A 23945-nucleotide genomic window follows, 5' to 3' on the forward strand; every position below is an offset into this window, starting at 1 on the left:
GAGTTGGGTAGAAGGGCAGAGAATAGCACCCCTGAGGCAAGAAAAGAATCAAAGCCATTCAAGGTCAGTATGAATAGAACACACTGAGTGAGAAGAGAGGCCAATGAGGTTGAAGAAAGAGGCAGAAGGGGTATATTGAAGAAGGCCTTATAGGTCATTTAAAGGAGACTAAATTTTATTCCAAGGGCAAGTGGAAGCTATTTAGGCGTAATAAGCAGGGGAGTGATGTGGCCAGATTTGTATTTTAACAGAATACTTTGATGTGTAGAATAACTGGCCTTTATTTGTTCTTCCCTAATAATATTTCCTGCTCAAGTTTTCTGAGAGGCATTCACAGATGGAAAAAAAAAAAATCCCTTACAGAGCCATGGGCCATAATCCTTCAATTTGCCAGAATCCAGAAAGACATCTGTTAAAACTTTAGGATTAGAAGAACCTTCTAATTTCTGGGTTATTTAATGGTTTGAGGGGCAAAACTGAAGGATATTCTACAAGGACTGTCCTGGGTTGTAAAAGCTTCTAAAGTCACACATCACCTTTTGTAGGAGAGAGTTAAGCTTACTGAATATTGTTAAGAGCATGAGTTTGGAGTCAGATAAGATCCAAATCCTGGCTCTGCTAATTTCTGAGTATCTTGGTGACATTTCCTATAAAAGTCCCATGAGTCTTTAGGTTGGCAGTAGGTACTATGCATAGAGGCTGCTAAAGGGGCCATATCCAGATTTCAATACCATTTGGGTAAATTACTCAAATTTGGTAGTTGCTCAATAAGTTAAAAAATATGATGAAGGTAGACTACGCTCCCTGTGGGACATGGACAGCTGACTGTAAGACACACAGCAAGTGTTTAGTAGATTTTTATTGGATTATACAATCTGTACTATACATGGAAACCTTTAACAGTGATATATGACAAACTCTACTTTTCACTCACACCTCCACGAAACATTGGCAATAAGTCCAGAATTTATGTGACTGCAGTTTTTAATGCTAAGGGCAGTGGAGAATATACTAGACTGAGTCCAAGATCTGGATTCTGGTTCATCCAACTCTGTCACTTTGTATTCTTTTGGATAAAACACCAATGTCAGTTTCTCAATTTTAGCCTTATTGCCATTTGGGGCTGAATAACTCTTTGCTGTATGAGCTGTCCTGTGCACTGCAGGATGTTTAACAGTAAGTATCCCTAGCCTTTACTCACTGAATGACAGTAGCACTGTCCCATGTGTGACAATCCAAAATGTCTCTAGACTTTGCCAAACATCCCCTGGGGGGGCAGAATCACCCTACTTCTTTGAGAGCCACTATTGATCTCTGAGTTTTAGCCTCTCATCCGAAACTCAGGGGAATGAGATAACATCTGTCTTGTTCTCCTTTAGGGTTATTGTATAATTCAAATAAGATAATGAATGGGAAGAAATACTGAGAGAGAAAAAAAGACCATATAACATACATAAAAGCATTATTATTACTCTGTGAGTTACTGTTATTATTATGTTCTACGAGTGCTCAAAAACAAGGCTGAAGAAAACTACTCACATCTTGTTTATGGAATGCATTCTAAGGCCTACGTTAGGCTATGTGTAATCTAATACACCTTTTACGTTTGTATTCAATAAATATTTGTTGATTGAATGATTTTAAGTCTGGGCCCAATAGTAACTTCATTTTCTCTTCTGGCATGTTCTCAGGTTTTTCTGCTGAGCTATCACAATGTAGTATGTTTCTAGACCTAACTCCACATGAAGGACAGGCCTGGATTAAACAAGAATGGCTACTTATTTTACAGCTGGAAAACTGAGGTACATGAGGTTAACTGACTAGCCAAGGTCACGTGTCAGTCAGTCTCGAGGCAGTCTGCAATTAGAATCCAGATTCTGACCTCAAGTCCGGTGACCTATTACTTGTATCATTGTACTTCTACCCTACTATTTGCGTCCCTGTCTCTTAACACAAAGGTAGCTATTTTACTTTATGGGGGCAATTCTGAAAAATTGAGATAAGGAAACAGAGTTATAGTTTTTAGGGAACTTAGAAAGAAATGTAGACCTATTTCTATGGGAGGCACAAGTGAATATTCCCTACATTTGGGGTAAACAAAGATCAAGTTATCCAAGGGCACTGTCAAGTCTATAAACCCCATTAAGTTGTCCAGGAGGAGCTAAATCTAGTTGTTATCTACCTCCAGAGTAGTTGTGTCTTGCAACACTTTACACCATGCTATGGCCTACAATTTGTGTTAAAACTATGACCTGCAGTATTCTTGGCTGCTCTGCCTCTGTAGCTCTAAGTGAGAATGGACTTCCACATAGCCTGAGCTTCAGGCCACATTTCAGCATTCCATTAAAATTCACAAAAGCCCCAAATGCCATTCTACTATATATTTTCAGCGTCAGAAACAGAACTTTTAAAGAATAACTCATAAAAATGTCACCGTTAAAAAAAGTCACCATTTATTCTACTCCTTTAAAATACCAGAACACATTTAATTATTATGCCTCTGTGTGAACTTTCAAATGGTGAGTGTCACAAAGAGTCATCACTCTCAACCATCGATTCAATAGTCTTCTGAGTAATTCTCAGGCAACGTATGGGTTGTAGCCTACCTTAACCTTTATAATTATTACAACTTGAAAGAAAGTAAGACCCGGGTTCTAGCCCGGGTGTTTCCATTACAATTTAATCTTTATGGTCACAATTTCCTTAGTGAAGAAATAGAATAACTCATCTTTAGGGCCTATTTCAATTAGAAAAGTTTAGGTGTGTATAATATCGTTTCAAAGAAGAACGAATGCATACTTGTCTTTTCTAGGAACATTCTGAATATTAGATGATATGCTTTAGACATTCCAACATTTCAGTGGCTTTAACTTAACAGACTGTTCATATCACTTTCTAATATATTCCAATTCACCAATCTTATACAATCATCTCTTCTGAGAAATACCTAAAGCAGAAATACTAAGAGCAACAGCCCTCCTGGTTCTTGGAGTCAGACTGCTGACTATCATAATGCAATGCCATCTTTGGAGTTCAGAACAAGTTACTAAAACTTTGTGGGGATAATACATACACATAAGCCTGGGTTAATAAAATGTCACAATTTTTTTGAACATCAAATGTAAAAATACATATGAAAACGACTGGCACATTAATAACATACACAGTAAATAATAAATGTTAATTGCTTCCCTCCTAATTCAAGGGTTTCTCAAAGTATGGTCCGAGGACCGCCTGAATCAGAATTATTTGAGATGTTTGGCTAAAAATGAAAATTACGGACCCCACTCCAGACTACTGAATCTCCTCTCAGGGAATGGGGTCTCAGACTCTAGGTATATATCCAGATATATAGGCAATTCTTATGTGCTCTAAAATTTGAGAACCAAAGTTCTGAATTACTGAGATGTACAACATAGATATAGTATACAGGCTCTAACGACTGTATGTTTAAGAAGAGGGAGCTAAAAAAAAAAAAAAAGCTTGCCCAGTCTCACTTAGAATTTACACACACCACCACCTACTAATCAAAGAACTTCCTGGGCTAACGCTAAATTTAATACCAAATGGCTCATCTTTGGGATTTGAGAGAGGTTTCTTTCACCCCTGTGTGAATAAAATCTGAGTTCCAGATGAAGGGGAAGTTATATATCTTCTACAGTTCTATTTTTCTAGATTAGTTGTGAAATACAGGAATTGAACTATCAGAAAAACAGACTTTATTGCTGACTAATAAGACAACAAAAAACCTTCTGTGTGAAGAAAATGCTGTATATAGTTCCCAACATGATTAATGAAGTTAAGATTTGTTCCCAGCTGAGCACTCCAGGGCCTGTCCCTAACCATCAACTCCTGCATTTCTGAGAATGGGAGTTCAGCTGGAGATCCTGAATAGGTCACTAAAAACAAACAAACAAACAAAAAAACATGAGGAGGAAGCTGTGGGCAGAAGAGATATTTTCTCTTTCTTTTTTATGGCGTCTTTCCAAGTATGCAAGGAAGTTATTCTCTAACTGGTAAAACTGCACTTTCTGGTTGTGGGCCCTTGGGCAAATTACTTAATATCTCTGGGCCTCAGCTCTAAAATCAGGTAATAAAAGTAGCCTCCCTCGGGCTTTCCTGGTGGCGCTGTGGCTGAGAGTCCGCCTGCCGATGCAGGGGACACGGGTTCGTGCCCCAGTCTGGGAGGATCCCACATGCCGCGGAGCGGCTGGGCCTGTGAGCCATGGCTGCTGAGCCTGCGCGTCCGGAGCCTGTGCTCCGCAACGGGAGAGGCCACAGCAGTGAGAGGCCCGCGTACCGCAAAAAAAAAAAAAGTAGCCTCCCTCACAGGATTGTTACGAATTCACTGAGGCAACAGCATAGTGGTTAAGAGGGTAAGTTAGTTTCCTCTAATACAGGGATGACAGTAGCATCTACCTCGTGACAGTGTGCATTTAAACACCAGCTTAGCACAGTGCCTAAACACAGTAAGCCCTCGATACGTAGTCATTACCGTTACTTCTTAATCTACTGTTCTTTCTAAACTTGGCATAGGTATAATCCCCCAAATCCTTTGATTTGTCCTTCGCCCATTGCTCCATAGCTAACCTTTCTTTCTAACCTTTGCTGTTCTCATTTTAGGAGTTTTCAGAGTGTGCTAGTGAACTCTATCCACTTCACTTCACAGGGAAGGATGTTCTTCACCTATAAAGAATCAGGTGGTCAGTAATTTGTTTCAATTTGATTCCAATCTGCATTTATATTCTTTGAAATGTCTCGAAGTTTCAGGCTTCTTTCTCTCTGTTTTCTAATGATAAAGGATACTTTTTTTTTTTTTTTTTTTGCGGTACGCAGGGCTCTCACTGCTGTGGCCTCTCCTGTTGCGGAGCACAGGCTCTGGATGCGCAGGCTCAGCGGCCATGGCTCACGCGCCCAGCCGCTCTGCGGCATGTGGGATCCTCCCAGACCGGGGCACAAACCCACATCCCCTGCATAGGCAGGCGGACTCCCAACCACTGCGCCACCAGGGAAGCCCCAAGGATACTTTTTTTACGGGTGGTTTCCCCACTGCCAAACAATTCTCCAACACCAGCTGGGTGTCCTACAATTCAACTCAATTCTGACACTATCTTCTCAGAGATAGCATCAGATTACACAGATTTAGGACCCAGTCCTACAAGGCTGCTCTTCACTTCAGATGCCAATTGCAAGCCTGTGCTTGTGATCAGCTGGCTATAAATCAGAGGCTCCCACAATGCCCTCTCCTTGAGTTCTAACAAATTTGCTAGAGTGGCTCACAGAACTAAGGAAATCCATTTACCCACTAGATTACGGATTTATTACAAAGTATATTAAAGGAGATAAATCAACAGCCAGATGAAGAGATATATATAGTGAAGTCCTGAACAAAGGAGCTTCTGTCCTTGTAGGTTGGGGCCAGCATGGTGGCACTTGGAAGCATTCTGGTTCCCCAAACCCAAAGCTCTCGGAACCCTGTCCTTTTGGGTTTTTATGGAGGCTTCATTACATGGGCATGATTGATTCAATTTGGCCACTGTTGATTAAACTCAATCTTCAGCCCCTCCCTTCTCCCAGGAAGTCAGGGGCTGAAAGTTCCAACCCTCTAGTCACTTTGGTTGGCTTCACAGGCAACTAGCCCCCATCCTCAGAGAAGTCACCTTATTAACGAAAGACATCTTTATAGCTCTAGTCACTTAGGAAATTCCAAGGGTGTTAGCTCTGAGCCAGAAATGGGATGAAGACCAAATACATATTCATTATAAATCACAATATCATACTTTTTCTTATTTTTATATTTCTAAAGTCATTTCATTAGGATTTTGAGAAGGAAACGAGATATGCTCAAAGCGCCATCTTGCAATGAAAATACATACATTATAAGATGTGCTGTGGACTACTTTGCAGCCATAAACAAGAATGAGGAAGCTCTTTGTACACTGATAATGATCTCCAAGGTATCTTATGAGATGAAAAAAGAAGGGGCACTACATGCTATCCTTTGTAAAAAGTTTTGAAAGGGAAAAAAGTATATACATATTATTTGTAAAGACCTATACTACCTCTGGGCATGGGGGAATAAGAAGGTAGTAACACTGTGATCCCTAGGAAGGCAACTGGTCAGATGTAGGTTGGATTAGACGCAACATTTTTCATTATACATCCTGTGTACCTTTTGAATTGTGAACCATGTGAATATATTTCCTACTAAAAAATTAAGTTATCAAGTCCAACTCCTTTATTTTACAGATGGGGAAACTGAGGCCTAGGTCATTGAATAATGATGCTAATATACTCTTTAGTCAACTGAACCTGTAACATCTGCTTCTTGTACGTTGCTTCTGTAACACTAGGCTAGCTACTTTCCCCAACCCTCCCATTTCTCCAGATAGTTTGTCGGGAAGCAGCTAAGTAGGAGGGGTTTCTGAGCTTTATATATCCTGTTTTAGTGGCAAATAATATAGAAGCTCCTGTTTCTCTTGGCCACTCTCACCTTTCTGTACAAAGAAGATCAAGTGTACAACTACATTCTTCACAAAGGCCTTTGGAAAAGCTTTTATTTGCCTGGTCCCAATAGGACAACTCAAATTTGATATGTCAAACAAACAAACTGAAAAGGTCTTTTAGTTATGCAATGATAGAAGGGCCTAAGTCCAGTGGGGAGTGGATCTCCCAGTTACTATACTCTACTTCTCTGATACCTTTTGTTGTTGGCTAAGCCACATCCTGGAATAAAGCAATCCTGAGATGCACCCTTTTATACCCCTCTTACTGGATCCTTTTGTAGTCTTGACACATTTCCACCATGCTAATCATGAATGCTTAAGTATGATTTATGTAAAGATCCGAGTGTTTTATAAAAAGTGTGATAAGAGTAGAGACAGCCCTGGACTAGGCATCAGAGACTCTGAACTATAGACATAAGTTTGCCATACATTAGCTATGTGACATTAAGCAAATCACCTGAACTCAACATGTACTAGTTCATTTATTACAAAATGGATATAAAAATACCCACCCTGCCAATCTCACAGGTTGTGAGGATCAAATAAAATATGTCAAAATACTTCTTAATTCTAAGGTACAGTAAATATGAGACATTATTAATGGTAGCTTGCTTTCTCATTAGAGGACAAAATTAATCTCTGAAATGAGACGTCCAAGTCACACATAGGGCTCACTTTCATGTCACTTAAAACACACAGACTCTTATAGCCTGATTTAAAGAACACTAGCTAGTTAGATATGTATAGGTTGGCAAAGCATTGTTTTAAATGCCTCTTTGTTATAATCAAAGGCAGACAAAGGTCCCCCTTGCTAAACCTTCCATTTAGTTATATTATACGGGATTTCAATCGTCTATATCACAGTGTTGTTGGTTTGCCTGTGGAGAATGCTGGGAATTAATTTGGTGTGAGGCAGAAACTAGAAAACATTTTACCTTTTTCTGTTTTACTCCTCCCTCCCTCTGAGAGAAAAGTTGTTCAAAACCTCAGATAGAGGCTGCATGGCATGGTAGAAAAGTACTGGGCTAGGAATCAGGAGACCTGGGTTCTATATCTGGCTCTAGGGGTTTATTATCTGTGTGACTCGAGGAACTAGGTCTCTTCATTCATTCATTCATTCATTCATTTGTTCATTCATTCATTCAAATTTATTGTGTACCTACTGAGTGAAGGTACTATGATGAAACCCTCTCCTCAAGAAGCACAGTCTGATGGAGAAGGGATACATACAAATAATTAAAATACAGTATGAGATGAACTAAGATATAGGTTATGCACAGGGTTGTGTGGGAACTGATAAAAAGCCATTAGAAAAGGTAGGAGACAGGAATGGGTGCCTGCGGGTACAGTTAGCAGCATTCCTCTTCTTTCATTTTATAAACTGAATGGATACATTCTAGATGCTCTAAATTGCTTCAAAATTATACAAACACTCTGTATAGTTCTATAATAACTCTACCACCTATTTAGGGAAAGACTCAAACTGGCTAAGAAAAGGTCCCGCTAACGTTTTACTGGTTGCTAGAGTTTTGCTCTTTATGTGTTCCCCCCAAATCATTTCTCTTGTTTACTTCTGTAATGCAGGTTTCTGTGTCATTATGCTGTATTGCACAATGTCCTCAGCCTACAAAAGCAGGTTGTATACAAAAGCCTGGGGCCTTTGTGCAAAGGAAAAGAGGTAGGGTGGACCCTTCTCAACCCTTTCCTTCTCTGCAGGGCTTTGTATTCCTAAGGATGGGCCCCCCCCCCGCTTGGGGATGTTACCTAAATCATGAAATGATATTACTCAAAGCAATGGAACTTCAAAAGCATTTCCTTCCCAGTGCATACTCTAAGATTTCTTTTGGCATAAACTGCTCACTTTAATGGATTAAGTATCAGACCCTTGCTGACTTCTCATACTTAGTCACAAACTACAGAAAACTTTTGATTTTTTTAATAGCTTTTTTATGCTAAAAGCTGCATGTGGGAGTGCAGGCATCAATCAGCAACATGCCCTCTCTCTTCCCTCCCTTTTCCCCAACCATGCCTGGCTTGCCAACTTTAAATGGCAGAGTTATCTGGGTGCTGCCTGGTTATTGACTTATCTGACATCTTCCACTAGTTGAAGTCATTCTGTCTCTGTAAACACTTACTTTTTCAGTGATAACTATGTCATCTTTTTTCTCTTTTGCAGCATGTCTGGTGAGGAAGGCAAAAAGAAGAATCAACAGCAGAGGCAAACTGGAACAAGGAGAGGAACGGACTTAAGAATCAGAGACTCTTAAGAGTTTGGTATAAATTGTTACCTTTAGAGAAGTCATTTAATTTTATTCACATTCAGTCTAGAACATTTATTTTTCTCAATTCAAAATTGAGATTATAATCAAAAGGAAAACTGGACTGAGGTCACTTAAAATAAAAAATTCTATTTCCTACTGGGCTAAGTACAAACTTGTTAGCTTGGCCTTTAAGGTATTTGACAAATATGGCCCTGGTCTCCTTTTCAACTTTAATCCACTATTTCCCTATGTATACTGTTTAAGATAACAGTAAACTATTAGCAAACTATTGCACAGAACTCTCTTAACCAATTTAACTGATCACACATTAGCCAGGCTATTCTCCAGTATCATGGGAGCAACATTTCTGCTCTCCCTCTCAGTGAAATTATGTGCTTATTGAGGGTATCAGTTGTGTTTATTCACAAAACAATTTATGCCAATTGTGTTTATTATTCTAAATATATAATTTAATAAAGTATTACATAAAGCAATGAAGTATAAGTGAGAAGAGGAAAACAACAGCAGCAGCTAATATTAACTGAGTACTTACTACCTGCCAGGCACTGTTCTAAGTGTTTTATGTGAATTGACTCATATAATCTTCATAAGAACCTTGGGAACTAGATACTATTATTGTCCCTATTTCACAAAGGAGGAGACTGAACAACATGCCCAAGGCCTATACAACTCAAAAATGGCAAAACAATTTGGCTCCAGAGCTTTAACTACTATGCTATACAAGTTGAAAGCTTAGGAAAGACTAGATAAAGATACACATAACTATGCTCCACTCTACTTTATATGTGAAAGTAGCCACAGATAATACATAAACAAGTGAGCAAGGCTGTGTTCCAATAAAACTTTATTTACAGAAACAGGCAGCAGGCTAGGACAAGATTTAGCCCTCACACTGTAGTTTGGAGATCCCTGAGACCCACACTCCAAGAAAAGGCTTATGTCAAAAGAATGGCAAAAAGATGTTTTAAGTTTTAAGTTAAAATAAAATGTTTAAGATCTACAGGTAACTAATATCTGTATGATTCCCTGCTTTGACTTTTTTTTTTTTTTTTTTTTTGCGGTACGCGGGCCTCCCACTGCTGTGGCCTCTCCCGTTGCGGAGCACAGGCTCCGGACACGCAGGCTCAGCGGCCATGGCTCACGGGCGCAGCCGCTCCGCGGCACGTGGGATGCTCCCGGACCGGGGCACGAACCCGTGTCCCCTGCATCGGCAGGCGGACTCGCAACCACTGCGCCACCAGGGAAGCCCTGACTTACTTTTTTTCAGTTAACTTTTCCCTTCAACCTGGAAAGCCTTACTTCCACTTGGAATCCCACTCACCTTCAAAGCCCATTTTCTAACCCACACCTTCCTCCAAACTATGTAGATTTGATCTCTTCTTCCTTTGCTATCCTACAATCATTCATTTCTACTTATGAGACTTACTTTGCTATATCTTCTATTATGGCTATTTGCATACTTCAATTATCGCCATTATTCAAGTATAAGCACTTTGAGGACAGGAACAATGACTTACTCATTTTCTCATCCCAGGCAACACCCAGCACAGCGTGTATACATAGCAGGTTTCAGGTGATGTTTCTTGAATTGTGTTCTGACATTCTTCTGTTTCAGCGACTGAACAGAAAGAACACTATACCCCCCCCCAAACCTACGTTCAATTCATATCCCTAACACCACACCTGAGATCTAACTTGGTTATAATTTTAAACTATTAATTTTAAAATGCATCCACCAGAACAGATTAATATAGGTGTACCTGTATATAAAAATTGTCATCTAAATTGTAGCAAAATTGCTGATAATTCTAAAGGAACTGTTAAAATTGATGCTTTCTGGTTAATCTTCAGGGGGTCAATACATTTTAAAACACATCTAAAAGCTGTTTACTTAAGCAAAACAAAAATGCTTTATTCAAACATGAGACAGGGTTGTGCCTATTTACCTCCCAGCAATACTATTTGATAGATATCTGGGAGTGTCTAGGGAGCCTGGCCCAAGCTCTGAGTGAGTTAGAAGGGCTGGGACAGGCATTCAGGTTTCCTGATTCCTAGTCCAATATATACTTCAGGAAGACAGTGGCTTTTTAGGTACACTCAATCCTGCAGTTCAAAGCCCGGAAGACTGAGGAAGCCTCACCACTATCTTCCCCTTCCTCATACTGCCAATCAGAACCAGCAGCTGTGCCCCACAGTGGCAATCCGGGCACCCATATTTGTGGTGTTTCCATCACCAAAAAGGCTGATCCAGATTTTAGGATTCCAGCCTATCTAGAAAGGTGACTTAAACACCCTGGATAAAAACACCCCCAACTCAAGAACGCAAAATAAGGGCTGAATGATCCCATTTAGCATTTTTCCCCCCCTTCAGCATTTTTAAAAAGCACTATTCAGATGTTGTGGTGCTGGAATGACAATGACCAGTACTGGGGAGAGGGGTAAGAAAGAGCTGTTACTTATGCAGCTTATTCTTTTTTTTTTCCTGACAGTAGCCAAGCTCACATTTAACAGAGAGCTACCACAAAGGGTTCCAGTTCCAGTGCTTGGATTCCAGTTGCATCATTGCTTTAACATTGTCAGCCTTCACTGCTTTAACCATCTTAATCTGTAAAATAAACACAGGAAGCAGACAACAGCCCTATCCTTCAGTTTAACAGAGGAATACTTTACTAACAAAAATTAGACCTACATATAATATTTTTAGCTATCCTATTTCTCTTTCCCCTCCCCTAGAGCTTTAAACAATAGGAAAATCATCTTCAATTGACACAAGAGACTAAGCAACCCAGACAGCTCACAGCTAGTACAGCATTTTTATCTTTCTGGAAGCTACCTATAAAAGGCAAGAGCCATTGCTGGGCTCTCTGGGTCACACGGAAAAAAATATCCTAAGAGAATAAATTAAGAAATAAGGAAACAAGGATGAATTCCACTACTTTGTCTAACAAAGAATTAATGAGGACCCATTACGGGCAAGAAGGCATAGTGCTCTGTGACACAGGAGACACCAAGATGAATAAAACTGTTATCGTCCTTGAGGAGCTTACAATTTAGTAGAAACACACAAACTATAATAAGAAGCAGAACAAGGCAAGTGCCAAGAGGTACAAAATCTCTGGGAAGGAGCTACCAACCACTTCACTTTGATTTCATGCTAACAGATTAAAACATTCAGGTAAGGGACACCTGTTGTACTAATCTGATTGTGAGGAGAAGCCCAGAGTGAAAGTTCTCCTGAGATCTACGGAAACAGAAGTTACAGTGGGACATGATTTGCTTATCCACACTTCCGCTAAGCCAGGCCTACCCCGAGATTGTTCCAAGAATGACCCTACGTTAACCAAAGAAATTCTTATATAAGATAGGCGGAGAAGTCGACAGCAATTGGTGTTGTCTTAGGTCTGTGGCAAGAAGACTAAGCAAAACCCAGGCCAAGGTTGGTGCTGGGGGTTTTCAGCTTCTGAAGTTTCCTCTTTTCCATCACCCACCCCCAGAACATTCCAGCTCTCCTGCTCATCACCTGCATAGGTGGACTCTAGGGAGGGGACTTCTCTCCAGATGTACACCACAGTGGAGCAATAACCACTCTGTGAGAGAATACAGTACTTAAGGACTGGTAAGGTTCTTGTTGACCCGGCAGCCTGCTAATTCCCGAATCAAGAGACTAGGGATCCAGCCCCAGTCTGCCCTTTACTCTGTGTGACCTCGGACTAGTCATCCAAGTGCTTAGTTCCTCTCTTTCCCTACCTGTAAAGTCTGGGATTATGAGGAGACTGGGATTGAATTCGATGACTTCTGAGGTCTTAAAGCTTCGTGACCAGTCGGCACACGGAAGCACTGGACAAACAGCCCGTTGAATAAATAGCGAGGGCGGCCACAGGGGACAAGCGGCAGAGGGATCAGGCTGGTTTTACAGACGGGGAAACTGAGGCACGGAATACCTTGCCCCAAGGTTACTCCGGTTATGTCACTATGGGGGCCGGGCCGAAAGCTCAGGTCTCCAGACCTCCAGTTCCGGGCCCTTTTTCCTTTCGCCGAGCTGAGAAGAATGGCGTGGAGGTCCTCGTCTCGGAGGGGAAAGAACTGTGCTCGTGCCGGGGTTGCGAGAGGGGCGGGAGAGGCCTTACCTTCCCAGATCGAGTCCAGCCACCGGCGCCTCCCTCTCAGAACCTTATTCTGTCACACCCCCAGGACTCTTCAGGTGCCCCCTCCACTTGTGACCCTCTCGACGTGTCCAAGACCGCCACCGAAGCGCCGATTCCCGCCCCTACCCCGCCCCCTGCCTCTCTGGCCAATCGCCGCGCAGGGTTTCGGAGCGCCTGTGCGTCTCACCGCCTCTAAGGGCCGGAGAAGCCTTTCGTCACGCGGCGTGCCTCCCCCTCCAGGTCCTCTCATTTGCCTTCGCTCCACCTTCTCCAGAGCCTAGACTCCTCCTGGCCGAGTCACAGTGCGAGAGTTCGTCCTGCCGGAAAACAGCACGGCACGGCGGCGTTTTACGACGTCGGCGGTGAAAGGCTCTGGAAACCCTCCGACTTCTTCCCCGAAGCGGGGCGAAAGGCTGCGCGATGTTCGGTGCGGGCGACGAAGACGACACAGACTTCCTCTCGCCTAGTGGCGGGTGAGTGATACACGCGTGGAGCAGAGGGCGTGGCTGAGAGAGCCTGGCCATACGGTTGGAGGGACCGCTTTCTTATCAGACCTCTTCCCAACTTCCGGGTCCAGACCCTTGCCACATTCCGGTGCTCCACAGGTCTCAGAATCCAGGCAGAGCTCGAAGTTGTGCTGCGTCTGTCCGCCTGGATTCTGGACCTGGCATCTCCCCTGACGCGCGGTAGGACCCTGGGGTTCGACTTTTGCTTTCTGGGTCACAGTTTCTCCTTCTGTGAAATGGGGGTGATTAGTGATGAAAATACCTGTCTCAGAGTTTTTATGAGTCAGCTGGTGCCTATATGAGACTTTCTCTTTTCCGTGGACAAGGCGGTGACACTTCAGAATTGGCGCTGGTGGGTCAGCTTCAGCATCCTTCAAGGCCTAGCTCGGATGTCACTTTTTGGTGCTTTCCTTTCTCCCACGGCCCCAGGGAGAATAAATTGCTTTCTCTTACTTATTCCCACAACTAGGTGTGCTTACCTTTATCTTTGTACACAGAACCTACTAGATTTTGAGCCCTGACAGGACGAGAACTGTTTACGTTGTTCATACTGTTCTGCGCTCGGCACGGTTCCTGGCACATAGTGAGTGCTCAGGAGGTGCCTATTGAGTGAATAATGACTGTGAAATTGCACTGTAAAGCCTAAAACCCATGTAAGAAACTGCAGTTGCTGTCCCGTGTCCCCAGTCACTATGTAAACTAGCCTGGGGTACAGGTCTTCAAGAGGCAGGGTTTTCTCTCTTCCACTTATCAATTTAGCCTTTTCCCTTATGTTGTGTCGGTAGACAGCTTGACTCCCTTCAAACTTGTGAGCTGCCAAGTTCTGATCCTTGCAGAGTTTTTCTTTGAACATCTGTTTAACCAATTTAAGAATGTACCGAAGGGCTTCCCTGGTGGCGCAGTGGTTGAGAGTCCGCCGGCCGATGCAGGGGACACGGGTTCGTGCCCCGGTCCGGGAAGATCCCACGTGCCGCGGAGCGGCTGGGCCCGTGAGCCATGGCCGCTGAGCCTGCACGTCCGGAGCCTGTGCTCTGCAACGGGAGAGGCCACAACAGTGAGAGGCCCGCGTACCGCAAAAAAAAAAAATGTACCGAAGAATGATGAATACACCAATATATACTCCTCATTCTACGAAATATTTAGAGGTTACAAAAATGATTAAGCTGTTCTCTCTGGTCTCAGGTTGCTCCTAGTCCTGATGGAGAGTCCAGTACATGATTGACCTAAAATGACACTGGCTCTCTTTTGGTCTTAAATAGGATCTTTTGACTTACACTGTGATCAGCTCTACATTAGCCATCCTGAGTCCTCTTTTCACTCTCACTGCCCTGTTCCACCCCTACCCTCGCTTTGGATGTCCTACATCCACTTAGTTCCCCCTTGAGTTCTTTCAGTTGCTCAATTATTTTAGAGTTAAGCAGTGCTTTGGTTCCTTTTTTCCCTACTCCACCCAAAACATTCACTGTTTCCACACATCCAGCCTGTTGCTGTTGACTATGTAGTCAACCACTTGAATTGTTTTTTCAGACACTTGTTTTGTAAATGGCTGTGCCTTTTGAAAGTTTACAAGATATACTTTATTTATTTATTTATTTATTTATTTATTTATTTTTATTTATTTTTAATAAATTTATTTATTTACTTATTTTTGGCTGTGTTGGGTCTTCGTTGCTGCGCGCGGGCTTTCTGTAGTTGCGCGAGCGGGGGCTCCTCTTGTTGCGGAGCGCGGCCTTGCTCGGTAGTTGTGGCTTGCGGGCTCTAGAGCACAGGCTCAGTAGTTGTGGCACACAGGCTTAGTTGCTACGTGGCATGTAAGATCTTCCCGGATCAGGGCTCGAACCCCTGTCCCTTGTGTTGGGAGGCGGATTCTTAACCACTGCACCATTAGGGAAGCCCACAATATATACTTTAAATTCACATTCTTCACTAGGTGAAAGTCTTTGAGGGAAGTCTGTAAATGAATGTTACAGCTCCCAACTTTATTTTTAATTTAATTTTTTATTTTATACTGGAGTATAGTTGATTTACAATGTTGTGTTAGTTTCAGGTGTACAGCAAAGTATTTCAGTTATACATATATATATCCATTCTTTTTCAGATTCTTTTTCCATATAGGTTATTAAAGAATATTGAGTAGAGTTTAGGACTTCCAGCTTTGATGCAACAAGCAGTACACTGCTGACTGAAAATTCCTGGGTAGATAACGTCAGTCATGTGCTCTTTTCCACGTTCCTGGCCTGAGATAAGTTCTTGGTGGCTCAGCTATGCTGATTTCCTGTGCAGGCTCCTCAAGGACCTGAGAAACTAGTTCTAGGCAGGAGACTGTACTCCTAAACACAGACAACAGCTAATTGAATGATAAAAGGCTTAGTAAACGAAGTTATACAGGTGACTTATTTTTGTTCCCCGTAATAACCAGAAAAACAAAATCAAGTTTGAGAATACAGAAAGTTTCACCAACATTCCCTGATTCAGCTATTCCTTTGTCAGTTTTCTCTAAGGAAGTAAAACATATGACAGTAAAACATATGCGGCTGCTTTTCAGTTCCTCTTGTACAACTGTAATTTACTGTAAATATTACTTGATTATTATTTTTTAAGTATCTTGACTTAAATGTGTGACTTACTTGATTCCACTTAAGATAGTCAAGCCTAGCAGAAGTGAGAGTATTAGTGCCTAGGATGGCTGTCTAGATGATTGATAATCTGTGTTCCAAATTTCCAGGCCTCTTGGTCCATGGTTAACCTAGCAATAGTAAAGTGGTAATCAGGAGGTTTGTGTTTTTGTTTTTTTTTTTGGTCTTAGCCCTTTCTTTCCATTGAGACTTTGAAATGAAGAAATATGTGAATGCCTACTAAGTATATGGTACGTGGCTTCAGCTAATATAGATAGGAATAAGGAACAGTTCCTGCCCCTAAGAAACTTCCAGTTTAGTAGTAGAATAAAACAATCCAATAATGATAATCAAAAAGCATTCTTAAGGGGCCAGTAATGTGTAGACTGGTGTTGTAGATTATATAAAAGTTATATCTAGGCAGGAACTTCCCTGGTGGTCCAGTGGTTAAGACTCCGTGCTTCCAATGCAGGGGGCGTGGGTTCGATCCCTGGTTGGGGAACTAAGATCCCACATGCCACGCTGCAAAAGAAAAAAAAAAGTTATATGTAGGCAAATCTGATTAGCATAACGATGATAAATCACCAGTGTAGAGGTAGAAAAAAGAAATCTGGAACTGATCATCAGAAAGCATTTTCGGTATCTGTAAAAGATACCGAAAAGCCTGGATTCTGATGTTGATTCTGTCCCCAGTTAGGAGTGTGACTTTATGGACAAGTCACTTACCATCCTTGACTCTCCATTCCCCAGTCTATTAAATAATGGGGTTGCTCTAGGTGATCTTTGAGACTTTTCCCAATCCTGTAGTTTGTATTTTATGCTAATATCAGCTTATAGTTGCAGGTCAGTTTGTGCACTGGTCAAGCATGGTTTCTTCCTTCGAGGGGTATCTGAGTTGAATCGACATTTTAAGGTAATAGGATGTGGACACGTGTATAAAACATATTGTGTACTTACTCTGTGCAAGGTACTGTACTAAGTACTATATATACAGTATTGTATTAATTTCTTTCTGCTACTCTCTGAGGCAGTTTTTACTAATATTATACTCATTTTGCAAAGGGGAAATTAAGGCAGAGAGAGGAAAGTTGCTCAAGGTCAAATGGCTAAAAAGTAAAAGAACCTACATTTGAAATCAGGCAAGCAGATTTCCACCAGACTGCCTGTATGCCTTATTATTATTATAGAAGTAAATGTTTGATACCACAGTTTGGAAAAGAAGTACTTGAACAACTGAAAGAGTCCCCGTTTATTAAAATACATTGATAAATCATAAATGTGTGTATTACTGTTTTGTTGTTTTGTTATTTATTTTTGGCTGCGTGGGTCTTCATTGCTGCGCGTGGGCTTTCTCTATTTGTGGTAAGCAGGGGCTACTCTTTGTTGCGGTGCGCGGGCTTCTCATTGTGGTGGCTTCTTTTGTTGCAGAGCATGGGCTCTAGGCTCACGGGTTTCAGTAGCTGTGGCATGCAGGATCCATAGTTGTGGCTCACGGGCTCTAGAGCACAGGTTCAGTAGTTGTGGTGCACGGGCTTAGTTGCTCTGCAGCATGTGGGATCTTCCCGGACCAGGGCTCGAACCCGTGTCCACTGCATTGGCAGACGGATTCTTAACAACTGCACCACCAGGGAAGTTCTGTATTACTGTTTTTAATGAGAAAAGAAAAGGAGTATAAAATTAAGGTTAGATAAGACTTTGATAACTAAATGCACAGGCTAACATTTTTTAAATTAAACAAATCTTTTTTATTTTTTGGCTGTGTTGGGTCATTGTTGCTGTGCACAGGCTTTCTCTAGTTGCGGCGAGCGGGGACTAGTCTTTGTTGCAGTGCACGGGCTTCTCATTGTGGTGCCTTCTCTTGTTACAGAACACAGGCTTTAGGCGTGTGTGCTTCAGTAGTTGCAGGCTCAGTAGTGACGGCATACAGGCCCTAGAGTGTGAGATCTTCAGTAGTTGCAGTGCATGGGCTCAGTAGTTGCAGGGTGCAGGCTCTACGGCACGGGGGCTTCAGTAGTTGTGGCTTGCGGCCTCTAGAGCGCAGGCTCAGTAGTTGTGGCACACGGGCTCAGTTGCTTCACGGCATGTGGGATCTTCCTGGACCAGGGATCAAACCCGTGTCCCCTGCATTGGCAGGCAGACTCCCAACCACTGAGCCACCAGGAAAGTCCAACGTTTATTTTTTAAATGTGATTAATGCTGGAATGACTTTTCCTATGAATTATAAACTTAGAGACTAAAGTCCAGAGTTAGCAAGCTCATTCTTGCTAACATAGTTAGGGAGATGTGTACATTTGAAAACACTTCAGAAGTGGAAAGTGTAATAATTTACAAAAAAACCTATGCCCCTAAGTCTGTGTAGAGTTCATTTAAAAAAATAATAGAAAATAGAATTAATCTGAAAGATAATCAGGTTGACCTGGCTTTTGGATTGATTTTGCAATCATCAATTGGCTGGCCTTTAGGGCATCTGTGGAAACTTAGTTTACCTACAGCACTTTTGTCTTTCCATTAAAAAAAAATAAAACGCACCTGCAAAATTAAAAAAGCAAATCCAATACCCATAGTTTACTGAAGCTACCAAGGACATTCTTTCTTATCAATGATTTGTGCATAATCTGTTAATCTTAACTAGGTTCTAAGCTTTGCAAATTTTTCACGAGGTTAAAGGCATTGCTCAACTTCCTAGAATCTTATTCTTTTAGGGAATCTGCTCAGATTGCCCTGGGGAAAAGGAGAACTCTTGGTCTTTTCTAAATTTCATTAGCATTTGTTTATGTCTTAATGTAGGCCCGCACTGCTCTCTATAATTGCAATATCATTTAAACCTCTTAGTCCTTTAAAGTAGGCATTGTTGGCCCCATTTACAGGAAACTCAACACTACCTTGAGAAAACAAGGTAATAGTTTCAAATCATATTAAATTTATTTTGCAAAATGCTAGTATGTATTATACATTAAAATTATCAGGGAAAAAAGACCAAAAAAAGTTGTTGGTATGTTTCAGTATTTAACAGTAACCAATTACCATGTTAGATGATAAAGACTGAATAAGTTTTATTAATCTCTATGGAGTGTAACTCCATATAACAGCTGCTTGTTATATATCTCATGTTATAGTTTGCAATTATATAGTATATACCTAATTCCCTTGTTAGAGTATATAAGCTACTTGAAAATAGAACTGAGTTTTGCTCACCAATGTATACCCAGCACTTAACACAGTGTCTGATGCATATTTCTTGAATGAATGAAGTATAGAGTTCTGTGGGAGTCCCAAGGAAGATCACCTAACCTAGACTTTGAGATTAAGGGTCAGGTTCCAGGGGAAGAATGTTTCAGGCAGAGAGAACAGCATATCCAGAGGCTGGAGATTAGAAAGATCTTGCCTTATATGAGAAATTAAAAGTTCCACAGTGTGACTGTAGCATGCAGTTGGAGATGAGAAATGGTCAGATAGGAAGCTGGGGAGGTAAGGAGAGGTGCAGTCTTGAAGGGGCTTGTAAAACTGTCTTATGGAGTTTGGACTTTTATCTTGGTAATATTGAGGTGTCATTGAGAGTTTTAAGGAGGAAAGAGGCTTGGTCAAATTTGGTTTTGAGAAAGGTCACTGTGGGTGCAGTGGGAAGGATGGATAAGAAGCAGACACGACCAGGGTAGGGAGATGAGACAGGAGGTGGCTGCAGGAATTCAAGCTCTGTAGATGTGATGATGGTGGTCTGAGGTAGGGAAGTGTCAGTGAGGCTGGGGAGAAGTGAACGAGTTCAAGAAATAGCAAGTAAGATCAAATGGACTTGAGGATTGGTCATGAACACCAGGGGAAAGAAAAGTCAAGGTCGATGCCCAGATTTCAGTTTGGGTTGTGGATGTTTGCAGAAAAGGGTTAACATAGTAGACCTGAGACCGTTATCCTTAGAGAGTCTTGCTTACAGGGTTGGCTGGCAGCTGGAAACTCGATTGGTAAACGGTTCCCCACACTAAAGCTTTCCACAAATGATAAGAGCGGCTCACTGTGCCTAAACTGTTTGTACAGACAATATGGTTTATTACTGAACCTTATCTTCCTTCTGGGAGTCTAGAATTTTGGTACATGTTAGAAGGTTTCTATGTGACTAGCCCACAATAAAAAACCTTGGGAACTGAGTGTCTAATGAGCTTTCCTGGCAGACCACTCTCACATGTTGTTACAACTTATTGCTGGAGGAATGTAACATGTCCTGTGTTACTCCACTGGAAGAGGACTCTTGGAATTTTGTTCCTGGTTTCCTCTGGACTTTGCTCCAGTGTGCCTTTTCCCTTTGCTGATTTTGGTGTGTATCATTTCCTTGTAATAGACCTTAGCCCTGAGTGTATATATATAAAATACATTATGCTATAACTGTATGGTAAGTCCAGTGAGTCCTTCTAGCAAATCACTGAGCCTGGGGGCAGTCTTGAGGATCCTGACACAAAATGTCATTCATCAAGAGAGGGAGCACAAGAGTAAGAACAGGTTTTCTGGGCAGTGGGCATTGGAAGATATGAGTTCTGGTTTGGACATGTTGCATTTATGTTCCCTGTGGGATATCTGTGTTGTCTGCACTCAGGAACAAATTCTGGGCTAGGAATACAGATTTGAGCACCATCAGAATTTGGATAGCACTGATATCAAGGTAAATAAATTAGATTGCCAAGGGAGAGTGAGTATGAAATCTTGGGGACATGGATATTTAAAGGTTGGGCAATAGTAGAAGAGTCCAAGGAGTTAAATGAGGAGCCAGAGAGATGGAAAGACAATAAGAGAGGGATCCCATTAACATTTATTGATGTCTTATTTGGGCTGGTCCCTCCTCGCACCCCTGCAGCTATCCCCACAGAAGTCAGAAGAAGAGTTTGTTTAAAGAAGAACAAGTTAGTTGACAGTGTAAAAAGGCAGCATGAAAGCCAAATAAGATAAGGACCGATAAACTGTTTATTAACAAATAGGTTGTTGGTGATTTTAGTAACAGCAGTTTCAGTGGAATAGTTGGAGCATAAGATTCATCACAAGGGATGATAAAAGAATGGTTCTGCTGTGAAACATAAAAGATGAAATCATATATGGGACTATGTTTGATGCAGTAAGTTTGTAATACGGTTTTTTTTTTTTTTTTAAGGTGGTGATTTTCTTTCTTTCTTTTTTATTTTTTGAAAGCGTGGAGTCCTAACCACTGGACCACCAGGGAATTCCCTGTAATACAGTTTTACTTCAATGTAATAAACTAGTGAAAAATAGGAAACTATGACCTGCTAAAGGCAAGAATGTACAGTTTGAAGAGACCATAGGGAGCACCTGGACTAATCACCTTAATTTACAGTTGCAGAAACTGAGGTCCAGAAAGAAGAGATGCCTTGACCAAAGTCCTGTGGATGGGCAGGGTCATTTGATGCTGTTCATATCAGAGATACAATCTTGATTTCGAAGAGACTTAGTTGCCGCTTCTGTTACTGAGTGGTGGGATATATAGTCAAGGAGGTATTTGTTCGAGGTAGGAGCATGAGCAGCTTTTATAATGATTCCAGGTTTGAGATATGTCAAATGAAATGTCATTTTCATTTTCTACTAACAGTACCAGATTGGCCTCTCTTTTCGGACTGGATCAGGCAGCTGCTGGCCATGGAAATGAATTCTTCCACTACACAGCCCCAAAGCAGCCTAAGAAAGGCCAGGGAACAGCACCAACAGGTAAGTTAAGAGGTTAGGATTAGCCCCGGACAGGTTAGTTGGAATGATAAACAACCTTCTAAAAGTGACATGCCAGGTCATCCCTCCTTGATCAGTCTGGCCAAGCTCACCACCAACGAGGTGCATGCTGCTCTGAGCTCTGAGATCCTGAATTCCGGCGGCTAGGTAGTATGCTTTTTTTTTGGAAACTGACGGAGGAAGGTCACAGGCAAGCTCTTCTGCCCCATGTGGACACCACTCTCCAAAACTTTGCCCAGGGTGCTCTACGTAGGCGCCGTCCAATATTTTGGCAAGAAGGAAGAGCTGCTTTTCCCATCTTTCACCTGGGTGGGTTAGATGTATGCTGACAGTGAATTTTTCCCAACTAGAGAATGATGCTCAATGCTGTATCCCCTGAACATTTCATCAGGATGAACACAAGACATATTGAATGAAAATTTGTTGAACGAAAGGAGAGAAGGGGGGACTAATATTTCTAAAAAACCTATGTGTTTGGTCTCAGGTGCTTCACCTAGATTGTCTTATTTAATTCTCACAACAATTCTGTGAAATAGGTGAGACTACCACCATTTTAGAGGCTCAGAGAGGTTTAGGCACATGGTTAAGGTCATACAGCAGTAAGTGACAGAGTTGAAATTTGAACCCTGATCTGACTCACTCCAAAGCTTGTCTGCCATCCTCTACACTTTGCTGTCTTTGTGTAAGAATCTGAAGAGGAGTGAGGGACTGATAGAAATAGCCCAGAACAGAACAGGTGGTAAGGGACATTAAATTAAATATTTGTTGAATGAAGAAGAAAGTATTGAATGTCTTTTATATGCTAGGCGCAATGCCAACACTGAGGATGTTGTTACGATATTTAGAGTCGAACAGTTGCAACAGATTCTGTACGGCCCATAGTCTAAAATATTTACTGTTTGGCCTTTACATACAATGTTTGCTGACCCCTGCTCTAAGTCTTACCTGTCACTTTTGGCAGCTTTGCTGTGGATTGCTGGCCCTGTTCTCCAAGCCATAACCTGGCCAGATTTCTAGTAGGCTATGCTTTTACATTTCCTGTGGCACATCTCTTCTCAGCAGTGTACTTCTAACTCAGTTTAAAGTGGTTGAATTAATGAATGTGGATAAAAACAATCTCAGTCCCCACCCAATGAAGTAACTTGCTTTTTAAAATTAGAAAACAACAACTATGAACTAATTATACTTTTAAAGGGGAATTATAGAGGCATTTCAACTTAAAACTACTGTCTTATGTAGGCATTTACAAATAAAATTAAAACTTGCAATACAGGAGACGCTCTCTGTTCAAGGAGTATTTATATAACAAGTCTTTTTGGAAAAGGAGGTGGCTGCAGCATAGTTCTTGAATCTCTTCAGATCTCTAGAAAAACAGCAACTGGACAAACCTTGGATAATATCTACAATAAAACCAATTGAAAAGGTATCCTCATGAACCCCCCCAATACAAGCAGGTATGGACACAAGTCTTCCATGGTGTCAACATTTGCATGGGAGAAAACAAGGAAGCAATGGGAGAATATTTAAATCTGAGAATGGGCGAACCCAAAGTGGCCAACAGGTGTTCATGGGAAATGTGGCAGGCCAAGCTGGAACTGCAAAGCATTTTGCCCATTTTAGTTATGGGTAAGTACAAGGGGTTGATGATGGTGACTAGAACAGGAGCAGTCTTGCTCCTATGAAGTGTTGAAACTCATCCACTATGGTGACCTTCCAGGAGAGGTCCCCACCCTGAGTAGGACCTGCTGAGAGTGGAATTAAAATGAAGGAGGATAGGGATATTAAAAGTGAAGAAGAAAAGATCCAGATAAAAGTAGCTCTAGAGGACTTCCCTGGTGGCGCAGTGGTTGAGAGTCTGCCTGACGATGCAGGAGACACGGGTTCGTGCCCCGGTCTGGGAGGATCCCACATGCCGTGGAGTGGCTGGGCCCGTGAACCATGGCTGCTGAGCCTGTGCGTTCGGAGCCTGTGCTCCGCAACGGGAGAGGCCACAACAGTGAGAGGCCCGTGTACCGCCAAAAAAAAGTCTCAGGAGGAAGCCCATTCTTCCCGCTTTTTTGAACTCTGTTCAACAGAACAGTGAGTTCCACCAAGTTAGGAAAGCCACCCTGAGCCATGCCTCTGTCTAGAAGTTCAGAAAAGCAAATTTCACATAAAAATGAACAATAGAAAA

The 23945-nt window shown here is 41.8% G+C and overlaps 2 protein-coding genes and 1 long non-coding RNA gene across 4 annotated transcripts in view; 2 read left to right on the forward strand and 1 right to left on the reverse strand.

Annotated features, from left to right (window-relative positions):
- The window catches only part of SLC31A1 (solute carrier family 31 member 1), a 29187-nt gene extending 16141 nt beyond the window's left edge, over positions 1–13046 (reverse strand). Inside the window, exons 1-2 of one of the 2 annotated variants that reach the window (XM_032634051.1) lie at positions 12916–13046; positions 8642–8729 (exon numbers count right to left, since the gene is read on the reverse strand). The gene's annotated coding sequence lies outside the window, so the exon portion shown is untranslated. The remainder of the gene's footprint in view (positions 1–8641; positions 8730–12915) is intronic. The other variant, XM_032634049.1, reaches the window with a different exon arrangement.
- On the forward strand, positions 1669–9795 carry LOC116755138. Its single transcript, XR_004350244.1, has 3 exons — positions 1669–1802; positions 8091–8184; positions 8683–9795. It is a non-coding gene; the product is annotated as an uncharacterized LOC116755138 (long non-coding RNA).
- A 170-nt stretch (positions 13047–13216) lies between the features above and the next one.
- The window catches only part of FKBP15 (FKBP prolyl isomerase 15), a 55606-nt gene continuing 44877 nt past the window's right edge, over positions 13217–23945 (forward strand). Inside the window, exons 1-2 of the mRNA XM_032634048.1 lie at positions 13217–13406; positions 21639–21754. Coding sequence (XP_032489939.1) covers positions 13354–13406; positions 21639–21754 — 169 coding nt within the window. The 5' untranslated portion in view covers positions 13217–13353. The remainder of the gene's footprint in view (positions 13407–21638; positions 21755–23945) is intronic.

This window comes from Phocoena sinus, chromosome 6 (genome assembly GCF_008692025.1).
Source record: "Phocoena sinus isolate mPhoSin1 chromosome 6, mPhoSin1.pri, whole genome shotgun sequence".
Classification (NCBI taxonomy): Eukaryota; Metazoa; Chordata; class Mammalia; order Artiodactyla; family Phocoenidae; genus Phocoena; species Phocoena sinus.